The sequence below is a fragment of the Nicotiana attenuata genome, chromosome 12 (assembly GCF_001879085.1).
Source record: "Nicotiana attenuata strain UT chromosome 12, NIATTr2, whole genome shotgun sequence".
In the NCBI taxonomy this organism is placed as follows: Eukaryota; Viridiplantae; Streptophyta; class Magnoliopsida; order Solanales; family Solanaceae; genus Nicotiana; species Nicotiana attenuata.
Genome location: NC_032000.1, coordinates 46750259 through 46770610, shown reverse-complemented (window position 1 = coordinate 46770610; position 20352 = coordinate 46750259). Strand labels below are relative to the sequence as shown.

At 41.2% G+C, this 20352-nt stretch overlaps 1 protein-coding gene and 1 pseudogene across 1 annotated transcript; both read right to left on the bottom strand.

The window, feature by feature from the left end:
- LOC109236101 lies at positions 3857-17756 on the bottom strand (annotated as a pseudogene).
- On the bottom strand, positions 17971-18906 carry LOC109236100 (craniofacial development protein 2-like). Its single transcript, XM_019402318.1, has one exon. It carries the CDS (start codon positions 18904-18906, stop codon positions 17971-17973), a length of 936 nt encoding a protein of 311 aa, XP_019257863.1.

The following is a 20352-nucleotide window of genomic DNA, read 5'->3' as shown; positions in this document are numbered from 1 at the left end:
TCTTGAGTTCTTGATATTCAATTCTACCAAACCCTAACTCACTTTTCCAAGTAAAGAAATATTAAAATGGAATAGATTAATGTTTGAAACCACCAACCATAAATAAAGAACAAGAATTGAATAAATATCAACCAACCATTATATATTTATATTCAATGTTAAACACCCATTAACATTACACCCATCTAGGGTCCACAACCTTAGTATTTAAAACTAGCTACTCATACTAAAATACAAGAACAAAGCATTTAATACAGCCATAAAGCTTACAAAAATGCAAGATTCCTTCATCACAAACCTCCAAATAAATGAAGTATTTAATGCTCTCTAAGTAGGACCTTTTTTCAGACTTGAATACCCCACAAAAACCCTTGTTATTCTCTTTATAGTGGACTAAAAGTCGTAGTCAAAATCAGACAAAAATACCCCTTCAGATGACTTATGCGATCGCATACTGGTCGCAGACCAGTTATGCAGACCGCATATTGAACATTCCATCGCATCCTTGCTGAGTTCCAAATCTGGATTCCATCGCATAACAGTTATCCGGACCGCATACATGTTATGCGATCGCATATCCCACCGCATATCATGCTGAGGTCTGTCTTTTTCTTGAGTTATGCAACCAATATGCGGCTCGCATAGGTGGTATGTGACTGCATAATGGAACGCATATTTGCTTCTTCAGTTGGCCCAAAAGACTGTCTCTGTTTGCGATCAGCAGGGCAATTATGCGGTCCGCATGTGAGTTATGAGGCCACATACTTGCAGCATATCCGTCTTTTTGTGACTTTTTTACTTCTTTTCCATGTTTTTGGGTATTCAAGCTCATGCACTACGAAACAACCAAACTTGATCAGATTTAACTACAAATGCATTAAAATACAAGTTAAAATCTAAGTAAATGGTAACAATTGTGCCGAAATTCCACAGCACATCAACACCCCAACTTAAACTCTTTCTTGCCCTCAAGCAACTAAAACAAACCCTATTCTATACTACTTTTATTTCCGACAATCCTCAAAATAGTAGTGACGATAGATGGTTTTGACTGACAACTAACAAGCATGTGAACCCATTTATTTACCCTTCCTGAAAAACAACTTATCATTCAACCATTCGACTAATCAATTCGTGACCTTAGAGCCTCGACCAAAATGACAAAATGCTATTCATAGTGAAGTGCACTTGTGTTCTACTTCAAGAACCTATCTTTCGTTAAGTCTTATAATTCATGCGCACTCACAACAAATAAAATCCCCACTCACACACACACACACACACACACACACACACACACACACACACACACACATATATATATATATATATATATATATATAGGGGATGCAATCAAAACACTCTAACGCTCGGAACGAAAGCTACATGCTACAAGTATCAGTCCATATGCTTGCCCTTATTTTAACTTTGCCGCTATGCAATCAAAACACTGTAACGCTCGGAATGAAAGTTACATGCTACAAGTATCAGTCCATATGCTTGCCCTTATTTTAACTTTGCCGCTATCTCAGGAATGATTGACTGTAGATCACTAAGGACTTTTCACAGGTTATAATGTAGGCTTTGGGACGGGTTGGATGACTTTTTAGGAATGTAGTAGTTATACCCTCCTTGAACTCTACATATATTATGCTTTTTTACTACAAAGCCATTATTTCCCTCGGGTTACTGACCTAGAACCACCTAAAAGTATTTCTTCAAGTTTTGACAAGACTCCTCTCTTTTTCTCTTCTTTTCTTTTCTTTTCTTTTTCTTTTCTTATTGGAGCTTGCATTTCATTATCTACACAACTTTGAGGTTATTGCTTCTTCTCTTTTTTGTTATTTTTATATACACACAGTAGCAAACCTTACCAATTTCAACTTTATAACGGCACCCCAACTTAGGCTTTAAGCCTCAATCTCATATGTTCAAGGGGGGATGGGTTCAAAATAAGGAATTATTTCACAGAAAGGGTAAAGGTTTGTAATATGGTAGCCAATGAAAGGCTACAGGCTCAAAGGGGGTAACTAAGGTAATTTATGTTCCAGGGCGGTCAATTTAGGCAAAACTGGCTAGTAATCACAAGGAGAGCCTAAGATCATTTCAACATCCAATCATTAACCTGAGAGTCGCACTAAGAAACCAACCGGGCAAGTTCTAGAAATCATAAGTTAGACATGTGCATTATTCATACAAATCCTCACTCACTCACAGTGCATGAACTGTTCAACTCAACATAGTTTCAGCCCTCAAGTGACACAAAGCAACTTAACACTTTCATCTTCAACATATGTAAGATTCTGAATAAGCATAAAGTCAAAGATCGAGCCTCAAATTCACAAGAATGATTTTTTTTAGATTCAAAAGAAGGAAGGGTATCATATATGTAGAACACTTGGCATATGCTTGGAGCTACACAGTCAACATCAACTAACTCAAAACATTTCATGCTATTGTCGTGGTTCTACTATTACACCTTTGGAAAAAAAACACGGCGAAAAAAAACCAAAGGGAATTCATTGCTAAACTACAATAGTTTTATATATACAAACATGGGTACAAGAGTTTTATATACACACATGGGGTATAACAAAATATTTCTATAAAACATGGGTACAAGATTATGATCATAGTACCCTACCCCCATCCAAAGATCATGCATTGTCCCCAATGCATATATAAAGCAAAAAGAGAGCTCAGGGACTTCCTGGGGCGCACTAGGCGCTCGAGGAAGCTAAAGGATCTGGGACATATGTGGGAGTAGCTGCTGGTAGTGAAACTACAGCTGGTGGAGCCTCGAAATGAGCAGTATTCGCCATGGCTGGAGCAAGAGGCTCCAACTGCTGTAAAGGACGAGCAGGACGCTCCACGTGCTGTGAAGCTGGAGCTGGGGCCTAGGAGCTGCTAGCCTCACCCTGTGATGGCTGAGTGGTCGATGGATGTGCCTTGCCGACCATATCTGCTAGCGAATGTTCAATGGCTATCTACACAGCTGCTTCTTCTTCATCTTCTGACCTTGTAGAGACCTTTCTCTGGTGACCCTTAATGTCCTCACCCAGTGCGTCTTCATCCGTCTCCTCATCTCCTGACTCCCCCTCATCGGACTCCTCAGTATCTCCAGATTCCTTATCGGAAGGGATATCAATATGAGCAGGAGGAGTGTGAGCTCTGGAGGTCTCAACATGCTGTGCCTCTGGGGCTGTCATCAATGTAGTGAAATCAATATCTAGGCCTGGGACGGAAGTGTCAGCACCCTGCTCTCCATCCTTCTAGAGGAAGGCTGTCAAATCAAACTCTAAACTCTACATCTTCAGCAGCTCAGCCTTTAGGTCACTCAAATCTTTTCGGAGTTGTGGCATACCTCCAACTTCACTCCGCTCAAACTTCTCAACACGCGCTTCAACGCTCTTGAGGCGATCCTCATAAATCTGGTGTTGCTACTGAAGAACAGTCACAGAGAATTGGATAGGAGTCAAAGCTTGTCGGATGAGGTTGGGAATCTCCTTGATAAATCGATCTACCTTAGCATTGGCATGCTGAGCAAGTAGACCAGCTTGGACAGAGCTGGTAATGGAGCCTGGGACTGTGCAGTAGAGGGTTGTGGAGTAGCTGTGGAGGTAGCTGGGGCCTCAGAGGTGACGGGCAGTGCTTGGACCTCTGATACTGCTGTATCTGTTGGAGGAGGAACAAGAGTCTCAGGTTGGGTTGTAGTTTCCTTTGCTATTGCATCACTAATTCTCATGATGTCAATGTCTTTGGTAGAATACTCCATTTTGTCGTGCCCAGGCAGGAGAGGCACCTTTGCAGCTCGGCAAAGAGCAGTGATCAGGCAGGGGAACGGAAGTGATGTCTGTTACTGATTGGCTCTGATTCCGATCTCTTGGAATATTATCTCCCCTGCATCAATCTTAATCCCTGTCATGATGCATGCAATGAGAAGAGCTTTCTCAATGTTTATATCGGTTTCATTTCTACACAGCATCAGACTGGATGTAACAAAGCTGAGCCAGTAGCGACCCTCCCTTGTGAGATCCTCCTTGAAAATTTTGTGTTGCGGGTCAATCCAAGCCAGTGTCCCCTTTGCTATTACTGAGGCAACCCAGACACTATCATTATTCTTATTGGCAACCTTGGCATCATATTCAGCTGTGTCTGGCCGCCAGTCCTTGAAATACTGTTTGTTGATCATTTCAGGACCACAACCCACTTCAACCGCTCGCACTTGGACATACTTGGAAAAGATCCTGTTGCGCTTCTGTGAAGCAGTCCTCGAGGCACCATATGAAGCATAAAACTCCCTTACAATTGTCTCGTTTTAGTCAACCGGGACATCAGTGAAGAACTCTCACTTCCTCTGTTTTAGATGTGAGGGTAATGCTCCAATAGCCCATTCAAGCTCAATTGTTTTTCCTCCAGAATGTTTCTCTTTAAAAGCGCTGCTTTGTACAAGTCTATTGATCCCTTGACCCCAAACCGGAGGTTAAGGTCCTCCCCCAGCTTCCTGCGTGCCTCAGCCTGTAGATCAACTTGAGGTCTGAGGTAGCTCTGTGACTCCTCCTCGTCAGACTGGGAGTAGCTCTCAGTAGTAATGCGGAGTGCCTGATATCACTGCCTTTTTGCTTGTTGTGCTTATTGGATAGGCTTGGCAACCCGTTTCTGTCGACCACCGGGTGGTGTTCGTGTTGAATTAGACCTACAAAACAAGATAATTTTTTTTGTTATGTGATGGGTTATGCGGTCGCATATCAAGTATGCGGACCGCAGAACCATCGCATATGTGCACAAGTAAAAAGGTATTAACATTTATGCGATCGCAAATCTACCGCATAAGTAGTTATCCGATCGCAAATCTACCACAGAATATACACTAAAAAAACCTGAGGGACTGCCTCAGTATGTGACACCTATGCGGTCCGCAAAACAGATATGCGATCGCAAAGGCAACCGAATAACTTGTTCTAACCTAGGGAAAACTAAAGGACAAAATGCGGTGAGTATGCGGACTGCAAAGCCATTATGCGGCCAGCAAAACTCATCGTTCTCATGAAAATTCAAACCCTTCCCCAAATCACGTGGGTTCCTTTTTCAATTCATTCAAAAATCTACATCCATTATGATTTATTTCACAAGATAGAGACAGAGAGGGGTACTCACACTTCCCCCTCTTGGGTTCGTGGCCAAAAGCACACAATCACTCCCTTAATTCACTCCTAACCAACTAAAATCAAAAGCACGACATCCCCTATTATGCCAGTTAATCAATACAAATCAATTTGACCCTTTTTAAGCACAAACTTTCAAATATGCATGACATTGGAAGTTGGTTGTTTTCGCAAAAGGGGAAATATACAAAACGAAAAAAAAATACGAGTGTAGAATAGAGGAGAGAGGTCGGAGATCATACCTGCAGGTTGAGGATTCTACTATGGAATTGAAAAACAATGGGGAGTGTGTTTGGATTCTTACCCTCGTTCGTCTTACCAGTTTCCTTCTCCTCTTCTCCTTTTTTTAGTTGTTTTTGCATTCAAATGTGGTGTGTGAAGAGAGATGGGTAATTTTATACCTGGCAAGTATGCGGTGGGGAAGTCCGTCGGATAACACACTATGCGATCGCATAGGTGTTATGCGGTGGCTGATGACTGGGTCGTGTGGGTGCAAAATATGTGACCCAAGATGCGATCGCATACTTGACATGCGGTCCAAATAATTGACAAACGACCGCAAAGTTGACAAAAAAATAAGCCAAATACTCTGCCTTGGTCTGCGATGACTATGCGGTTCGCATAGTCATTATGCGACCGCATAGCTGTCGCTTAATTTAGACCTCTTTTTCCTTCAGTTTCTTCAGCACTAAGACCCTGTTCATGATATTTTACCTGAACTCTAGCACACACGTCAACTTGCTCAATCTAATCTACATAAATAAATAAAAAATACAAAACAGTGTTACCACACATGGGTTGCCTCCCAAGAAGCGTTTGATTTAACGTCACGGCATGATGCAGTTTACTCCTTTTGGATTAATCTTTGGTCGAAGCAGTTGTTGGATCATATCGTAGAGAAATTTGTTCTATCACATGCCTTTCTCCGGTGGTTCCGAGGTAATGTTTGACTCGTTGTCCATTTACCTTGAAGGTCTGAGTCCCATCTTTTGACTCAAGTTCAATAGCGCCATAGGGAGGCACACGCAACTTTGAATGGTCCAGACCATTTGGACTTGAGTTTGCCCGGAAATAACTTCAGTCTTGAGTTGAAAAGTAAGACCAAGTCACCCGAATTTAACTCCTATTTCAAGATCTTCTTATTGTGGACAAACTTCATCCGTTCTTTGTACATGGCTGCACTCTCATAAGCATGAAGACGGAATTCTTCCATCTCATTGAGTTGTGTCATCCTTAGGTTAGCAGCCTCAGCCCAATCAAGATTTAGCTTCTTTAAAGCCCACATAGCTTTGTGCTCAAGTTCTACTGGCAACTGACAAGCTTTGCCAAAAACCAACCTGTATGGTGAAGTGCCAATGGGGGTCTTGAATGTTGTGTGATAGGCCCACAATGCATCATCTAGCTTTCTTGACTAGTCGGTCCTGTTTGCATTAACAATTTTCGCTAGGATATTCTTGATTTCTCTATTCGAAACTTCAACTTGACCACTTGAATGAGGATGATAAGGTGTGTCCACCTTGTGCTTTACACCATATTTTTCAAGTAGCCCAGCGAAAGCCTTGTTACAGAAATGAGACCCACCATCACTCAGGATGGCCCTTCGAGTGCCAAACCGTGTGAATATGTTTTTCAAAAATGCGGTCACGCTCCTTGCTTCATTGTTCGGTAAGGCGATTGCTTCAACCCATTTAGAGACATAGTCCACAACCACCAAGATGTAGGTCATGCCATACGAGCTCACGAAAGGGCCCATAAAGTCTATTCCCCACATATCAAAGATCTCAACCTCGAGTACAAAGGTCAAAGGCATCTCATGTAACTTAGACATTGACTCTTGTCTTTGACATTGGTCACATGCCTTGACCATTTGGTTTGCATCTTGGTAGATTGTTGGCCAATAATAGCCACATTCAAGCACTTTTGCCGCAGTCCAATTCCCTCCATGATGACCCCCAACCGGTGAATCATGGCATGCCTTGAGAATTGGCGTTACCTCATCTTCTGGAACACATCACCGGATGATGTTATCGACACAATTATGGAACAAGAAGGGTTCTTCCCAATAGTAATGCCTACAATTCCACAAAAACTTTTTCTTTTGATAAGCTTCCAAACCTTCGGGAATAAGGTCACTAACCAAGAAGTTAGCGATGTTGGCATACCAAGGAGCAAAATTTTAGATAATGTCAATATGTGTTCATCTGGAAAAGCATCATTGATTTCAAGATCTTCCTCTGGTCTTCCTGCCTCTTTAAGCCTTAATAGGTGGTCCGCCACTTGATTTTCCGTTCCTTTTTGATATTTGACTTCGAAGTCAAACTCTTGCAACAACAGGACCTACCGAATCAACCTAGGTTTTGCATCCTTCTTTGCCATAAGATAACGAAGAGCAGCATGGTCTGTGTGCACTATCACCTTGGATCCCATCAAATAAGCGCGGAATTTCTCAAAGGCATAGACAATGGCAAGAAGTTCTTGCTCAGTCACTGTATAATTTATTTGCGCGCCATTGAGTGTCTTGCTTGCATAATAGACCGGGTGAAGAACCTTGTTATGACGTTGGCCAAGCACTGCTCCAATAGCTACACCACTGGCGTCACACATGAGTTCGAATGGAAGAGACCAATCAGTTGTGACAATAATAGGTGCCGTGGTGTGCTTTTGTTTCAATTCCTCAAAGGCTTTGAGGCACTTCTCGTCAAATACAAATTTTGCATCTTTCTCAAGGAGTTTGCACATGGGATTTGCAATTTTAGAAAAGTCCTTGATGAAACACCTATAGAAGGCGGCATGCACCAAAAAGCTTTGGACACCTTTAACTGAAGTAGGTGGAGGAAGCTTGGAAATGATCTCGATCTTTGCCCGGTCAACCTCTATGCCTTGTTTGGAAATTTTGTGGCCCAAAACAACGCCCTCGTGCACCATGAAGTGGCATTTCTCCCAATTTAGCACAAGGTTCCTTTCTTCATATCTCTTAAGCACTTGTCTAAGGTTGTCTAGACAATGCTAAAAAGAATCACCTACGACCGAGAAATCATCCATGAATACCTCTAAAGAATCCTCCACCATATCGGAGAATATTGACATCATACACCTTTGGAAAGTAGCCGGAGCGTTGCATAGCCCAAATGGCATCCGGCTAAATGTAAACGTTCCATATGGACAAGTGAATGTTGCATTTTCCTGATCTTCCATTCCAATATTGATTTGGTTGTAGCCGGAGTATCCATCCAAGAAGCAGTAGAATGACCTTCCTGCTAGCCGATCAAGCATTTGATCAATAAAAGGCATAAGTAAATGATCCTTGCATGTAGAAATGTTTAGCTTCCAGTAATCCATACACACCCTCCATCCGGTCACCGTTCTTGTTGGGATGAGCTCATTTTTATCATTTTCAATCACGGTCATGCCTCCCTTTTTCGACACACATTGTACCGGACTTACCCAAGAACTATCGGCAATAGGGTAGACTACCCCGGCATCCAACCACTTAATGATCTCTTTATTTACCACCACCTGCATAGAAGGGTTCAACCTTTGTCGATGCTCCACATTTGGTTTACTCTCGCTTTCCAATTGGATCTTGTGTTCGCAAATTCCGGCGGGAATCCCTTGGATGTCCGCAATTGTCCACCCAATAGCTTGTCTATGCTCCTTCAAGACATTTAACAATTGTTCTACCTGCACATCATTCAACAAAGAAGACATGATTACCGGTAGAGTATCATTTGAGCCAAGAAATTTATATCTCAAGTGCGGTGGAAGTGGTTTGAGCTTTAGTTGCGGTGGCTCAATAATAGATGGCTTTGCGGGAGGAGTGGCTCTATTCTCCAAGTCGAGGGAGAGCTTCTTCGGAGCATAAGTGTAGGACCCAAGCCCTTCCAATGCATTTACTGATTCCATATACCCCTCCATATCTTCACTGTCGAAGTTTACCAAAATAGCCGCCAACGCCACACTGAGGCATTGTCTTCTTTTTTTATTTCAACTGCATCTTCCACTTCATCTACACATCAATCAACGAGATGCTTTCATACTCATGTGGTAGTTTCATACCCTTGCTTGCTTGGAATGTAACCTCTTCATCATTCACACAAAATTTGATCTCATTCCGTTCTGAAGCTATTAGTGCTCTTCCTGTTGCAAGGAATGGTCTCCCCAAGATGATAGGGATCTCTTTGTCAATTGCACAATCAAGGATTACGAAAATGGTGGGTAGATGGAACTCTCCCACTTTCACAAGCACATCATCGACAATTCCCACCGGTCTCTTTATGGAACGATTGGCCATTTGCAACCTCGTACTTGTAGGCCTTGGCATACCTAACCCCGCTTGCTTGTAATAGCAAGAGGCATTAAGTTAATGCTAGCCCCATTATCATAAAGAGCTCTTGCAAAATCACGTGCCCCAATAGTACATGGAATTATGAAAGCTCTCGGGTCTTCTTTCTTTTGAACGGTGGTTGTTGCAATGATGGAACTAACTCGGTGAGTCACATTCACCACTTCATTTTTGGTGGTGGTATTCTTGGTAATCAAGTCTTTCAAATACTTAGAAAAACCCGACATCTCTTGAAATTCTTCCACAAATGGAATATTCACCGATAACTGCTTGAGAACGTCATAGAACTTTTCGAGTTTTCTATCATCAACCTTCCTTGCAAGTCTTTGAGGGAATGAAGGAGGAGGTCTAGGATTAGGTAGTAGAGTTTTTGATGTCTCTTTTACCTTTTCCTTTACCTCTTCCCGGTTTACTTCTTGCACTTTCAACTCTTCCGGAACCCTTTTAGCTTCAACAACAATTGGCTGTTCAACTTGTGCCTCAACCACTTGTTCGGACTCTTCCACTTCAACCACTTGTTCGTTCTCTCCTTGAAGTACCCTCCCACTCCGAGTAGTAATTGCCATACAATGAGAAGTTGGACCACTCCCACTACCCTTTGGGTTTGCAATTGTGTCACTTGGAAGTGTCCCTTTTTGCTTCGGGTTTTGTTCCCTAGAAAGATCTCTCATTTGCATCTCTAATTTTTGAATGGATGCGGTATGAGAACCAACAAGCTCGGTCATATTCCTCATAGAAGTGTCGGACCTCTCTTGATTTTGCAATACCCGTTCAAGCATGCTTTCCAACTTGGAATCACTTGAAGAACCTTGATTTGGATATTAACCCTTTGGTAGAACATAAGGGTTTGAACTCCGATTTGAGAAGTTGTTGTTGTTGTTATTCCAATTCCCTTGATTTGAGCTACCTGGTCATTTCGCCACTGTTGGTTGCCTTGCCATTTCGGGTTAGGCCTCCATTGATTTTGTTGTCCTTGTCCTTGGTATAGTTGCCTTTGATAGCCTCCTTGAGAGTTGTTGACATAGTTGGCTTCCTCATAATCTTCACTTGATGATGGTTGAACATCTTCCAACACATTTACCATCTTCGTTTTGCTTTTGGTGAACATTTTTGTCAACACATTGACATTGGTGGCAAGACCTACAATTAATTGATCTCTTTCTTGGTTATCCTTAATCATGTTGGTCAAGGAGGGAGAACCATATGCAATTCCACCTGTGGTGTCCTCTGAGTGCCAAGCTTGATTATGTTTCGCCATTTTGTCAAGGATTTGTGTGATCCTTGCGAATGTCTTATCCATAAAAGATCCATCAGCTGCATTCTTGGCTATAGATTGGTTCATAGCATCTAAACCCATATAGAATTTCTCCAACAAGATAGAATCCGGAAAACCATGATTGGGAGACCTCACCAAATATAACTTAAATCGATCCCATGCCTCATGTAGATGTTCTCCCGGTACTTGCTCAAAAAAGAAAATTTTATCCCGGAGCTCAGATTTCTTACTTTGAGGGAAACATTTAGCAAAGAAGACAAGTTTAGGACAAAAATGAATGAAATTTGGTGGCATACTTTGACGCCATTTCCATGCGTCCCCAACTAGTGAGTACTTCAACAACCTCAACCTTAGGGCATCATCTGAGACGTTGTTCTGCTTATGCATCGCACACACATCCAAAACGTTTCTAAGATGTTGTGTCAGATCATCATCAGTGGAATTCCTGAAAAACCCCTCCGCTTTTAGCACTAGGATTAAACCATGTTCCACCTTGAAAGTTGCAGCACCAGCTATCGGAGGTACAATAGCATTTGTATCCTCGATGTACTCATCTATGTCCGCAAAACAATTTTCTTCCATTTCTTCCTCATATTCGGCCATGTTTTCCTATCAACACCAAGCAAAACAAGCAAAGTGTGATGGAATAGAATAAGACGTAAAGTAAAGCACACACTAATTAGTAATTTCAAAGCCGTATTCCCCGGCAACGGCGCCTAAATTTGATAAGCTCAAATTACATTTTAATTAAATAGTGTAAGGTGGTCAATGTCAAATATAGTAACCCAACAAGGTTGAGGTCGAATCCCACAAGGTATAGGCGTGAAAAGGTTACTCGAGTAGTGTGCTACTTGACTTAGGTCGTAATTATATTCCATTAACGTAATAAGAGAATGATATGATTGTGAATTTAAGAGATAACTAATTGTAACTTTGAGAATGTAAATGATTTGATTAAGGAAACCAAGGTTATTTCCCCATTAATGGAATGTAATGCTATCGGTGTTAATATGATATATTTCTAATGGAAGGTCCTTTGGTATGCAAATCGTTTCTATATGACTACCCAATACTTTCCAATAGTCGAGTAGTATTTTCCCTTTATAATTTTTTCAAATATAAAAGAGTTGCAAATTAAGAACAACCAATTAATGCCAAGTAGAACCCACTTATTCCTAAGCGATTCTATTAAACAAGAGTTAACGTCTTGAGTTCTTGATATTCAATTCTACCAAACCCTAACTCACTTTTCCAAGTAAAGAAAGAGTAAAATGGAATAGATTAATGTTTGCAACCACCAACCATAAATAAAGAAAAAGAATTAAATAAATATCAACCAACCATTATATATATATATATATATATATATATATATATATATTCAATGTTACACCCATTAACATTACACCCATTTGGGGTCTACAACCTTAGTATTTAAAAATATCTACTCTAACTAGAATACAAAAACAAAGCAATAAATAGAGTCATAAAGCTTACAAAAGTGCAAGATTCTCTCTTCAAAAGATTCCAAAATAATGGTGTATTCAATGCCTTCAATGTAGTCCCCTTTTCAGACTCTATGACCCAAAATAACCCTAGTAAATCTATTTATAGTGGACTAAAAGTCGGGGTCAAGATTGGACAAAAATGCCCCTGCAGAGCCCTTCTGCGACCGCATAATGGTCGCAAACCATGTATGCGGTCTACAAAGTCGACATTTGCATCGCAGAATTTCAGATCTTCAAGCCCAGATTCCACCGCATCGCATTGGAGCAGGATGGATGAAGTGGAGGCTTGCTTCCGATGTTTTGTGTGATAGGAATATGCCGCTAAGCTTAAGGGTATGTTTTATCGAGTGGAGGTTTGACCGGCTATGATGTATGGAGCTGAGTGTTGGCCAATCAAGAACTCCACGTGCAGAAGATGAGAGTAGCAGAGATGAGGATGTTGAGATGGATGTGTGGGTGTACCAGGAGAGATAGGATTAAGAATGAAGTTATTTGAGACAGAGTGGGAGTAGCCTCCGTGGAGGACAAGATGCGGGAGTCGAGGCTGAGATGGTTCAGACATGTTAAGAGAAGAAGCATTGATGCTCCTGTTAGGAGGTGTGANATCAGAATTAACTACAAATGCATTAAAAGACAAGCTAAAATCTAAGCAAATGGTATCAATTGTGTCGAAATTCCATGGCACATCAGTTACGCCCCGCAGTATTACGTCGATGTTACGCTCTGCATTATTATATTACGATGATATTACGCTCCGTAGTATTATTATGATGATGTTACACCCTGTAGTATTGTACGTTGAATTTGTCGTAAGATAATTGACATCAGTTCAAGAAAAAGATTATTTGGAGATTATAAGTATTATGCTTTTTCAAACATATGATAAGTAAATTTGTGTAAATGAGAGGGTAGGCAATTTCAAGAAAATAAGTTTCGTCGACGTTTGAAAATTGGGGGTAAAATACGGTCCAATCTATAATACCCGGTATTTATGGACTAGTATCATACAAGGTACCACATGATCATGACAGTAAAATGTATGAAGTATGCTAAAAATGAGTAGTATTTTAAGTAGTTTGAGATAATTCTTAATTATATGGATAATTAGGTAATTATGAATTTTTAGTGTAATTAAGCATGTTTGGATAAGATTGATGGGCCTCCCACGTGCATCCAACTCAGCCCACCTAGTGACTCTTAAATTCATTTGAACGGTGCCATATTTAGAAGGTTTGGTGTGGCTAGGTCACACATAAGTGGGGCCCACACCGAAAGACTTTAAAAACCTCTCTAAATTCATTTTAAATCTCTACAATTCCAAAGAAAGCTTCAGCAGACTCATTCATAAAAGATTAGATGTTAGCATCATGATTTTGTAGCAAAAACTCATACGAGACTACGTAATGTAATAGCAACGGGATTTGCAATTCTAAGGGAGTACTATACAATCTTTCTCAAAAATATCATACGAATTTTCCCCTACTTTGATCTACCGTCACGTGTTTGGTCACAATTAACGTGTGTTAGAAGGATTGTCAAGAGAATCAGTTCAGGTATGTTAAAACTATCCCTTCTTTCTTTTTGGCGTGATCCATACGATACAAATGAAACGAGCAAATGCACAACTTCCATAAATTACTCTATTCATAGAAATGCAAGAGATGCTTATGTTCTTGATTTCCCATGTGTCCTATTGTTCTATCATCTATTTATGGGTCTCAGAAAATACATAAGCTGATAAAGTTTACTTCATGATGTTAATCGAAGGCATAATGATCTAATGACATTCCGAAAGATTTTATTGACGTACTTCTCATGCATTGCATTCATTTATACATGTACATTGACCCATGACCAGATGGCATTATATATGCATATATATATATGCATATTATATGTATATGGGATATGGTAAAAGGTTACGGTGTTATATACGCACCACCACCTGATCAGCTAGTATACGTTGATGATTTTGCCCATAGCGGCAAAGATTATATGATGCATGCGCTCAGAGGCTTGATGATGTTATGAACACATGTACCTATGCACGACATGATATTCATATGCATATGCATGATACTATAAGTATTTCATGAGTTATAGAGTTATCCAAACTTACAAGTTGGGTTATTTACTCCATGTCTTTTATATACTTATTTATGTGCCTTACATACTCGGTATATTATTCGTAATGACACTTTTTTTGCTGGGGACACTGCATTCATGCCTGCAAGTATAGACAATTAGTTTGACGATCCCTCATGGTAGAGGAGGTTAGCATTAAGCGAAGGATCGGTAGGACTCCACCTCATTCGGAGTGCAGCCGAGTGTATGAGTCATCGTGTCAGAATTTTGCTACAGACTTATGGGTAGACCGGTACCCTATCCCATTTGATGTCAAATACTCTTAGAGGCTTTGTAGACAGAGGTGCAGTTTGTATAGTATGCCAGAGGCCTTGACGACCCATATGTATTCATGTTTTAAGAAATATGGTTCATTGATACAGTGTTTTCCACTTATAGTTATACAATACGATTTGTGGTCATGTTGGCTCATGATAGTTATAGAAGGAAAAAAATGAGTTACAAAGTGGTTCGCTCAGGCCAGTACAGTACCGGGTTTCAGCTACGCCTCCCTAGGTTGGGGTGTGAAAAGACACTTTTGTCACGACCCAAACTTATGGGCCGCAACGGGCACCGGTACCTTACTCAACCGAGTACCAACTTAACATATCTTTCGTATCATACTACCTTAGGTAAATTAAATGGAAAGGATTTGATCTTATTACATTGTATACTTGACATAATTTTTGATGTCCTTCCCCGCCTATAATTATATGTAGTTCTTACCTCCACACCCTTATGCTTGTAGGGTTGATTCTAAATTGATATTTTGACTGTTTTCCCAGTGGCACTCTCCTTTATTTCCATAACACTCATACGGTACCTTTAACTACCCCAACACCTACCTGAATATTTCTCAAGTATTACAATGACATTACTGCGAGGCCGAATTCACTATATTGGGTTTCATAATGTTTATCTTGCACGAACTGCTGATTCATTTGTAAACTTTTGTCTAGCCACATAACCAGGTTCTTCCTGAATCAACTACCAACTACTCGTTGGCCCATTCTCATATAATTATCCCACAAAATCTTTCTTGGGTTATTATCTTTGTCTTAACTTACGTCTCGCACTAGCTCCTTATCTATCAACAACATCTCGTGCAGGAACCCTTACTTCTTATCCTCGACATCGTGTTTGCATAATGTTCTGGAATCATAGGATATCTGTAGCATTTGAATAAGTGCAGTCTCATCCCTTTCTCATTTTTATCGCATTCTTCCTTTACCATTCCATAGTTACTAGAACTACTTACAACAACAACAACAAAATACCCAGTAAAATCCCACTAGTGGGGTATGGGGAGAGTAGAGTAAACGCAGACTTGATCCCTACCCCGAAATGGGTAGAGAGGCCATTTCCGGGAGACTCTCGGCTCAACGGGAGAGATAATAATATCAGAAAAGAAACAAAAGAAAAGGCATTTAACAATAAAAGATGCCAGAAAGAAAATAACAACAACGGATAAGTGAAAGGACAATAACACAAAACTATGCAAAAAAACAATGTGAACACAACATAGACCGCTAACAAACCTAAACAAAACTCTATCAGACTACCCGGTACAAAGAGGGAAGAACTCTCGATTACCGCCTAGCCTACCACCCTAATGCTCGACCTCCACATGTTCCTATCAAGAGCCATGTCCTCGAAAATCTAAAGTCGCGCCATGTCCTGCCTGATCACCTCGCCCCGATACTTCTTAGGACAACCTCTGCTTCTTCTCGTACCTGCCAAAGTCCACCGCTCACACCTCCTAACCGGTGCATCTAGGCTTCTCCTTCGCACGCGTTTGAACCATCTAAGTCGCGCTTCCCACGTCTTGTCGTCCATTGGAGCCACACCCACCCTCTTTTGAATATCTTCATTCCTAATCTTATCCAGCCTAGTGTGACCACATATTCATCTCAACATCCTTATTTCTGCTACCTTCATCTTCTGGATATGTGAATTCTTGACTGGCCAGCACTCCGCTCCATAAAATATGGCCGATCTAACCACCGCTCTATAGAACTTACATTTGAATTTCGGTGGCACATTCTTGTCACACAGGACTCCAGACTACAGTGTGTAACTTCCCCATCGATCTCCCCATCTCCCTGGATAACTGACCCTAAGAACTTAAAACTTTCTCTCTTGAGGATGACCTATGAGTCAAGCCTGACTTCCATATCTGCTTCCCCTTTCACGCCGCTGAACTTACATTCCACATATTCCGTCTTAGTCCTACTCAACTTGAAACCTTTAGATTCTAGGGCCTGCCTCCATACCTCCAGTCTCCCATTAACACCGCCTCGCGTCTCATCAATCGGAACTATATCATCAACGAACAACATACACCATGGCACTCTCCTTGGATATGGTGTGTCAGTGTGTCCATCGCCAGATAAAATAAGAATGGGCTGAGCGCAGATCCTTGGTGTAACCCCATAACCACCAGAAAAGGCTTCGAGTCACCTCCCACAGTCCTAACCCGAGTCATAGCTCCATCATACAGATCCTTTATCGCCCTAATATAAGCCACCACCACACTTTTAACCTCCAGACACATCCAAAGGACGTCCCTAGGGACCTTGTCATACGCCTTCTCTAAGTCAATAAACATTATATGCAAATCCCTCTTCCTATCCCTGTATCGTTCCACCAACCTCCTGATAAGGTGGATAGCTTCTGTAGTAGAACGACTCGGCATGAAACCGAATTGGTTTTCCGATATAGACACCACCCTCTTTATCCTCCCTTCCACCACCCTCTCCCAAACTTTTATGGTATGCATTAGTAAGTTGATACCCCTATAGTTGTTATAATTCTGGATATCCCCTTTGTTCTTGTACACCGGAACCATTGTACTCCACCACCACTCATCAGCATTCTCTTTGTCTTGAAGATAACATTAAACAACTCAGTCAGCCACTCCAAGCCTGCTCTACCCCATATCTCCAAAACTCTACTGGAATCTCGTCCGGTCCGGTCTCTTTGCCCCGACTTATCTTACCCATCGCACCCACGACCTCCTCAACCTTAATGCGCCTACAATACCTAAAGTCTCGGTGACTCTCGAAGTGCCACAATTACCCTAAAACGATGTTTCTATCCCCCTCTTCATTCAGAATTTTATGAAAGTACGACTGCCATCTTTGCCTAATCTGGGACTCTTCCATCAATACTCGACCGTCCTCGTCTTTGATGCACCTCACTTGATCCAGGTCGTGCGCCTTCTTCTCGCTCACTTTGGCCAACCAAAATAACTTCTTGTCCCCACCTTTGCCCCCAAGTTCCTCATAAAGCCGACCAAAAGCAGCAGTCTTAGCCTCTGCAACCGCTTTCGCCTCCTTCATAGCCTCCTTATATCTTTATCTGTTCGCTCTCCTTCGATCCTTGTCGGTGCTCTCTACTAACTCACTATAAACCGCTTTCTTGGCTTCCGCTTTACCTTGGACCACATCATTCCACCAACAGTTGCCTCGGTGCCTGCCAAAGTAAGCTTTCAAAACTCCCATCACCTCTCTTTCTACCTCCCTTATACAGTCCGCCATCGCTGTCCACATAGCGCTAGCGTCCCCCACTACTCTTCAAAGCACCCATATTCGTGAGCCGACTCTCCAACTCATGTGCATTATCCTTAGACAATGCTCCCCACGTGATCCTCGACTGATCCCATACAAACCTCTTCTTCCTCTTCATCAAGATACCGACGTCCATCACCAGGAGCCTATGTCGAGTTGCGAGGTTCTCAATCGGGATGACCTTGCAATGCTCGCACAATCCCCTATCACACCTCTTGAGGAGGAGATAGTCAATCTGAGTCTTAACCACTATACTCCAGAAAGTAACTAAATGTTCCTCCCTCTTCGGAAACATAGAGTTCACGATCACCAACTCAAAAGCTCTAGCGAAATACAATAGTGAGGTACAACCCCCGTTCCTATCACCAAAGTTGAAGCCACCGTGCACCTCACCATAGCCACCAGTAGATGATTGAACATGACCATTGAAATCCCCTCCTATGAATAGCTTCTCCGTAGGTGGAATACCCCGTACCATCTCATCAAGCGCCTCCCATAAGCGCCTTTTAACCTCCTCGTCCAAGCTCGTTTGCGGCGCGTAAGCGCTAATGACATTTAGAGTGCTCCCTCCAACTATTACCTTAATCGCCATCAATATGTCATTCACCCATCTAATCTTTACCACCGACTCTCTAAGCTCCCTATCCACCAAAATTCCAACTTTGTTATTGCCCTTTACGACTCCGGAGAACCATAATTTATACCCGTCTACATTCCTCGCCTTCGATCCTACCCACCTACTCTCCTGCACACAAGCTATATTAACCCTCCTCTTCTGAAGAATCTTTTCTAGCTCTATAGACTTACCCGTCAACGTCCCTATATCCCACGACCCAATTCTCAACCTACATGCTACCGTGTTCCATTTACCCCCTTTAGGCCCCGTCCCACCCCCTGACCCTTGCCCTACCCCACTCCCCATCACCCGACCTCCCCGAGGACATGTCCCTACTCTGCCATTACAAACCACAGTCTCTATACCGACGAAGGTCTAAAAATGAAAAGGAGAAAAAAACATCACATAGAACAACAAAGGGAGCAAATAGTAACTACAAGCCCCTAGACTGACTAGACTAGTACCACTACAAGAAAAATGCTCAATAGCAAAGAGAAAACTTGTCCCTAAAAGCAAGGAAATGGTCCCAAATGGTCAATAGCGACCACCTAATCTAGTCCTTATAGCTTCCGCCGCTAAAGCTCATTAAGGACTAGATGAGGTGCTGGTCGTTAAAGCTGTTTCACGACCAGTTTAAAACTAGCCCTTAAATGATTTTTAAGGACCATGTTTCTGGTGCCTATTTGCATATTTTAGGGACTAAATTCCTGGTCCTTAGGATATTTTTGCGACTAGTTTAAATATGGTCGTTAAACGGTACTTTCATGGCCAGTTAGAAGTTGGTCGTTATATCTTTTGCGAGAAGATTAAAGTTGATCGCTAAGTCAAACAGTGCAGCACTACAAAGCTGTGGATTCAACAGCCAAATTTTCTATTCCAAAAAGGATTTAAGGACTAACAGTTTAGACCCTAAAGAAACAAGTCACATGTCCCTAAATCACATTCAATTTGCAACTAGAAAATCGAGTATATTATTATAAATATGATATTGTCTTCATAAATAATACCAAAATTGATCAACATCAGTTAGTCTCACCGTACATCAATGATGTAAGCTAGTCACAATATTGTGTTCATAAACATTTAGCAAAAAACCACATATCACTAATATCTCTCGATTGACATGTAAAATTTTCTTGACATTCCCAGCAAAAAGATGGTCAATCAGTATGTCGTCAAAAATCTGCTTCTTGAACTTTAATATCCAACACCTGAAGAAGAAATAAGAAATTTTAGTTAGAAAAACTATAACAATGTTGACGTAACAAAATCAGGGCTAGACAGAGAAAAAAGAAGCAAAAAAAAAAAAATTAATGGCTAGACACCATTGTTCCCTTTCATCAATTGAAAAAGTTGTCTTAAGCTATATAGAGGGACAAAGCAATAAACATGTAAACAACAACTAACACCAAATGAATGGGAAGGTCTATATATTAAGGTGAGAATGTGTACAGTTTTAATCTTACTCAGAAGAACATGAGCCACAAATAACATTTGATTTGTTTGGAATTAAAATATGGATGGCAGTAAGAAGAAGTCAAAAAAAGAATCACATCACAATACTTGTGTTGTATAACATGATTTACTACTTCCAGTATCAAGCAAATAAAATACTAGGACACTATTCAGAATGGATAGCAAAAGCATATTGCACATATAACTTAGGACTGAGGGAGTTTAACGAAGATAGTCAAGGACTAATAAATGATGCAAAATATATATTGCCATAATGAAGTCCAGATTATGATGATC

What these genes read in the sequence shown, in the direction of transcription:
- LOC109236100 (XM_019402318.1), bottom strand. Translation starts at nt 18,906, where the DNA reads ATGGGGAGTGGGGTAGGGCAAGGGTCAGGGGGTGGGACGGGGCCTAAA.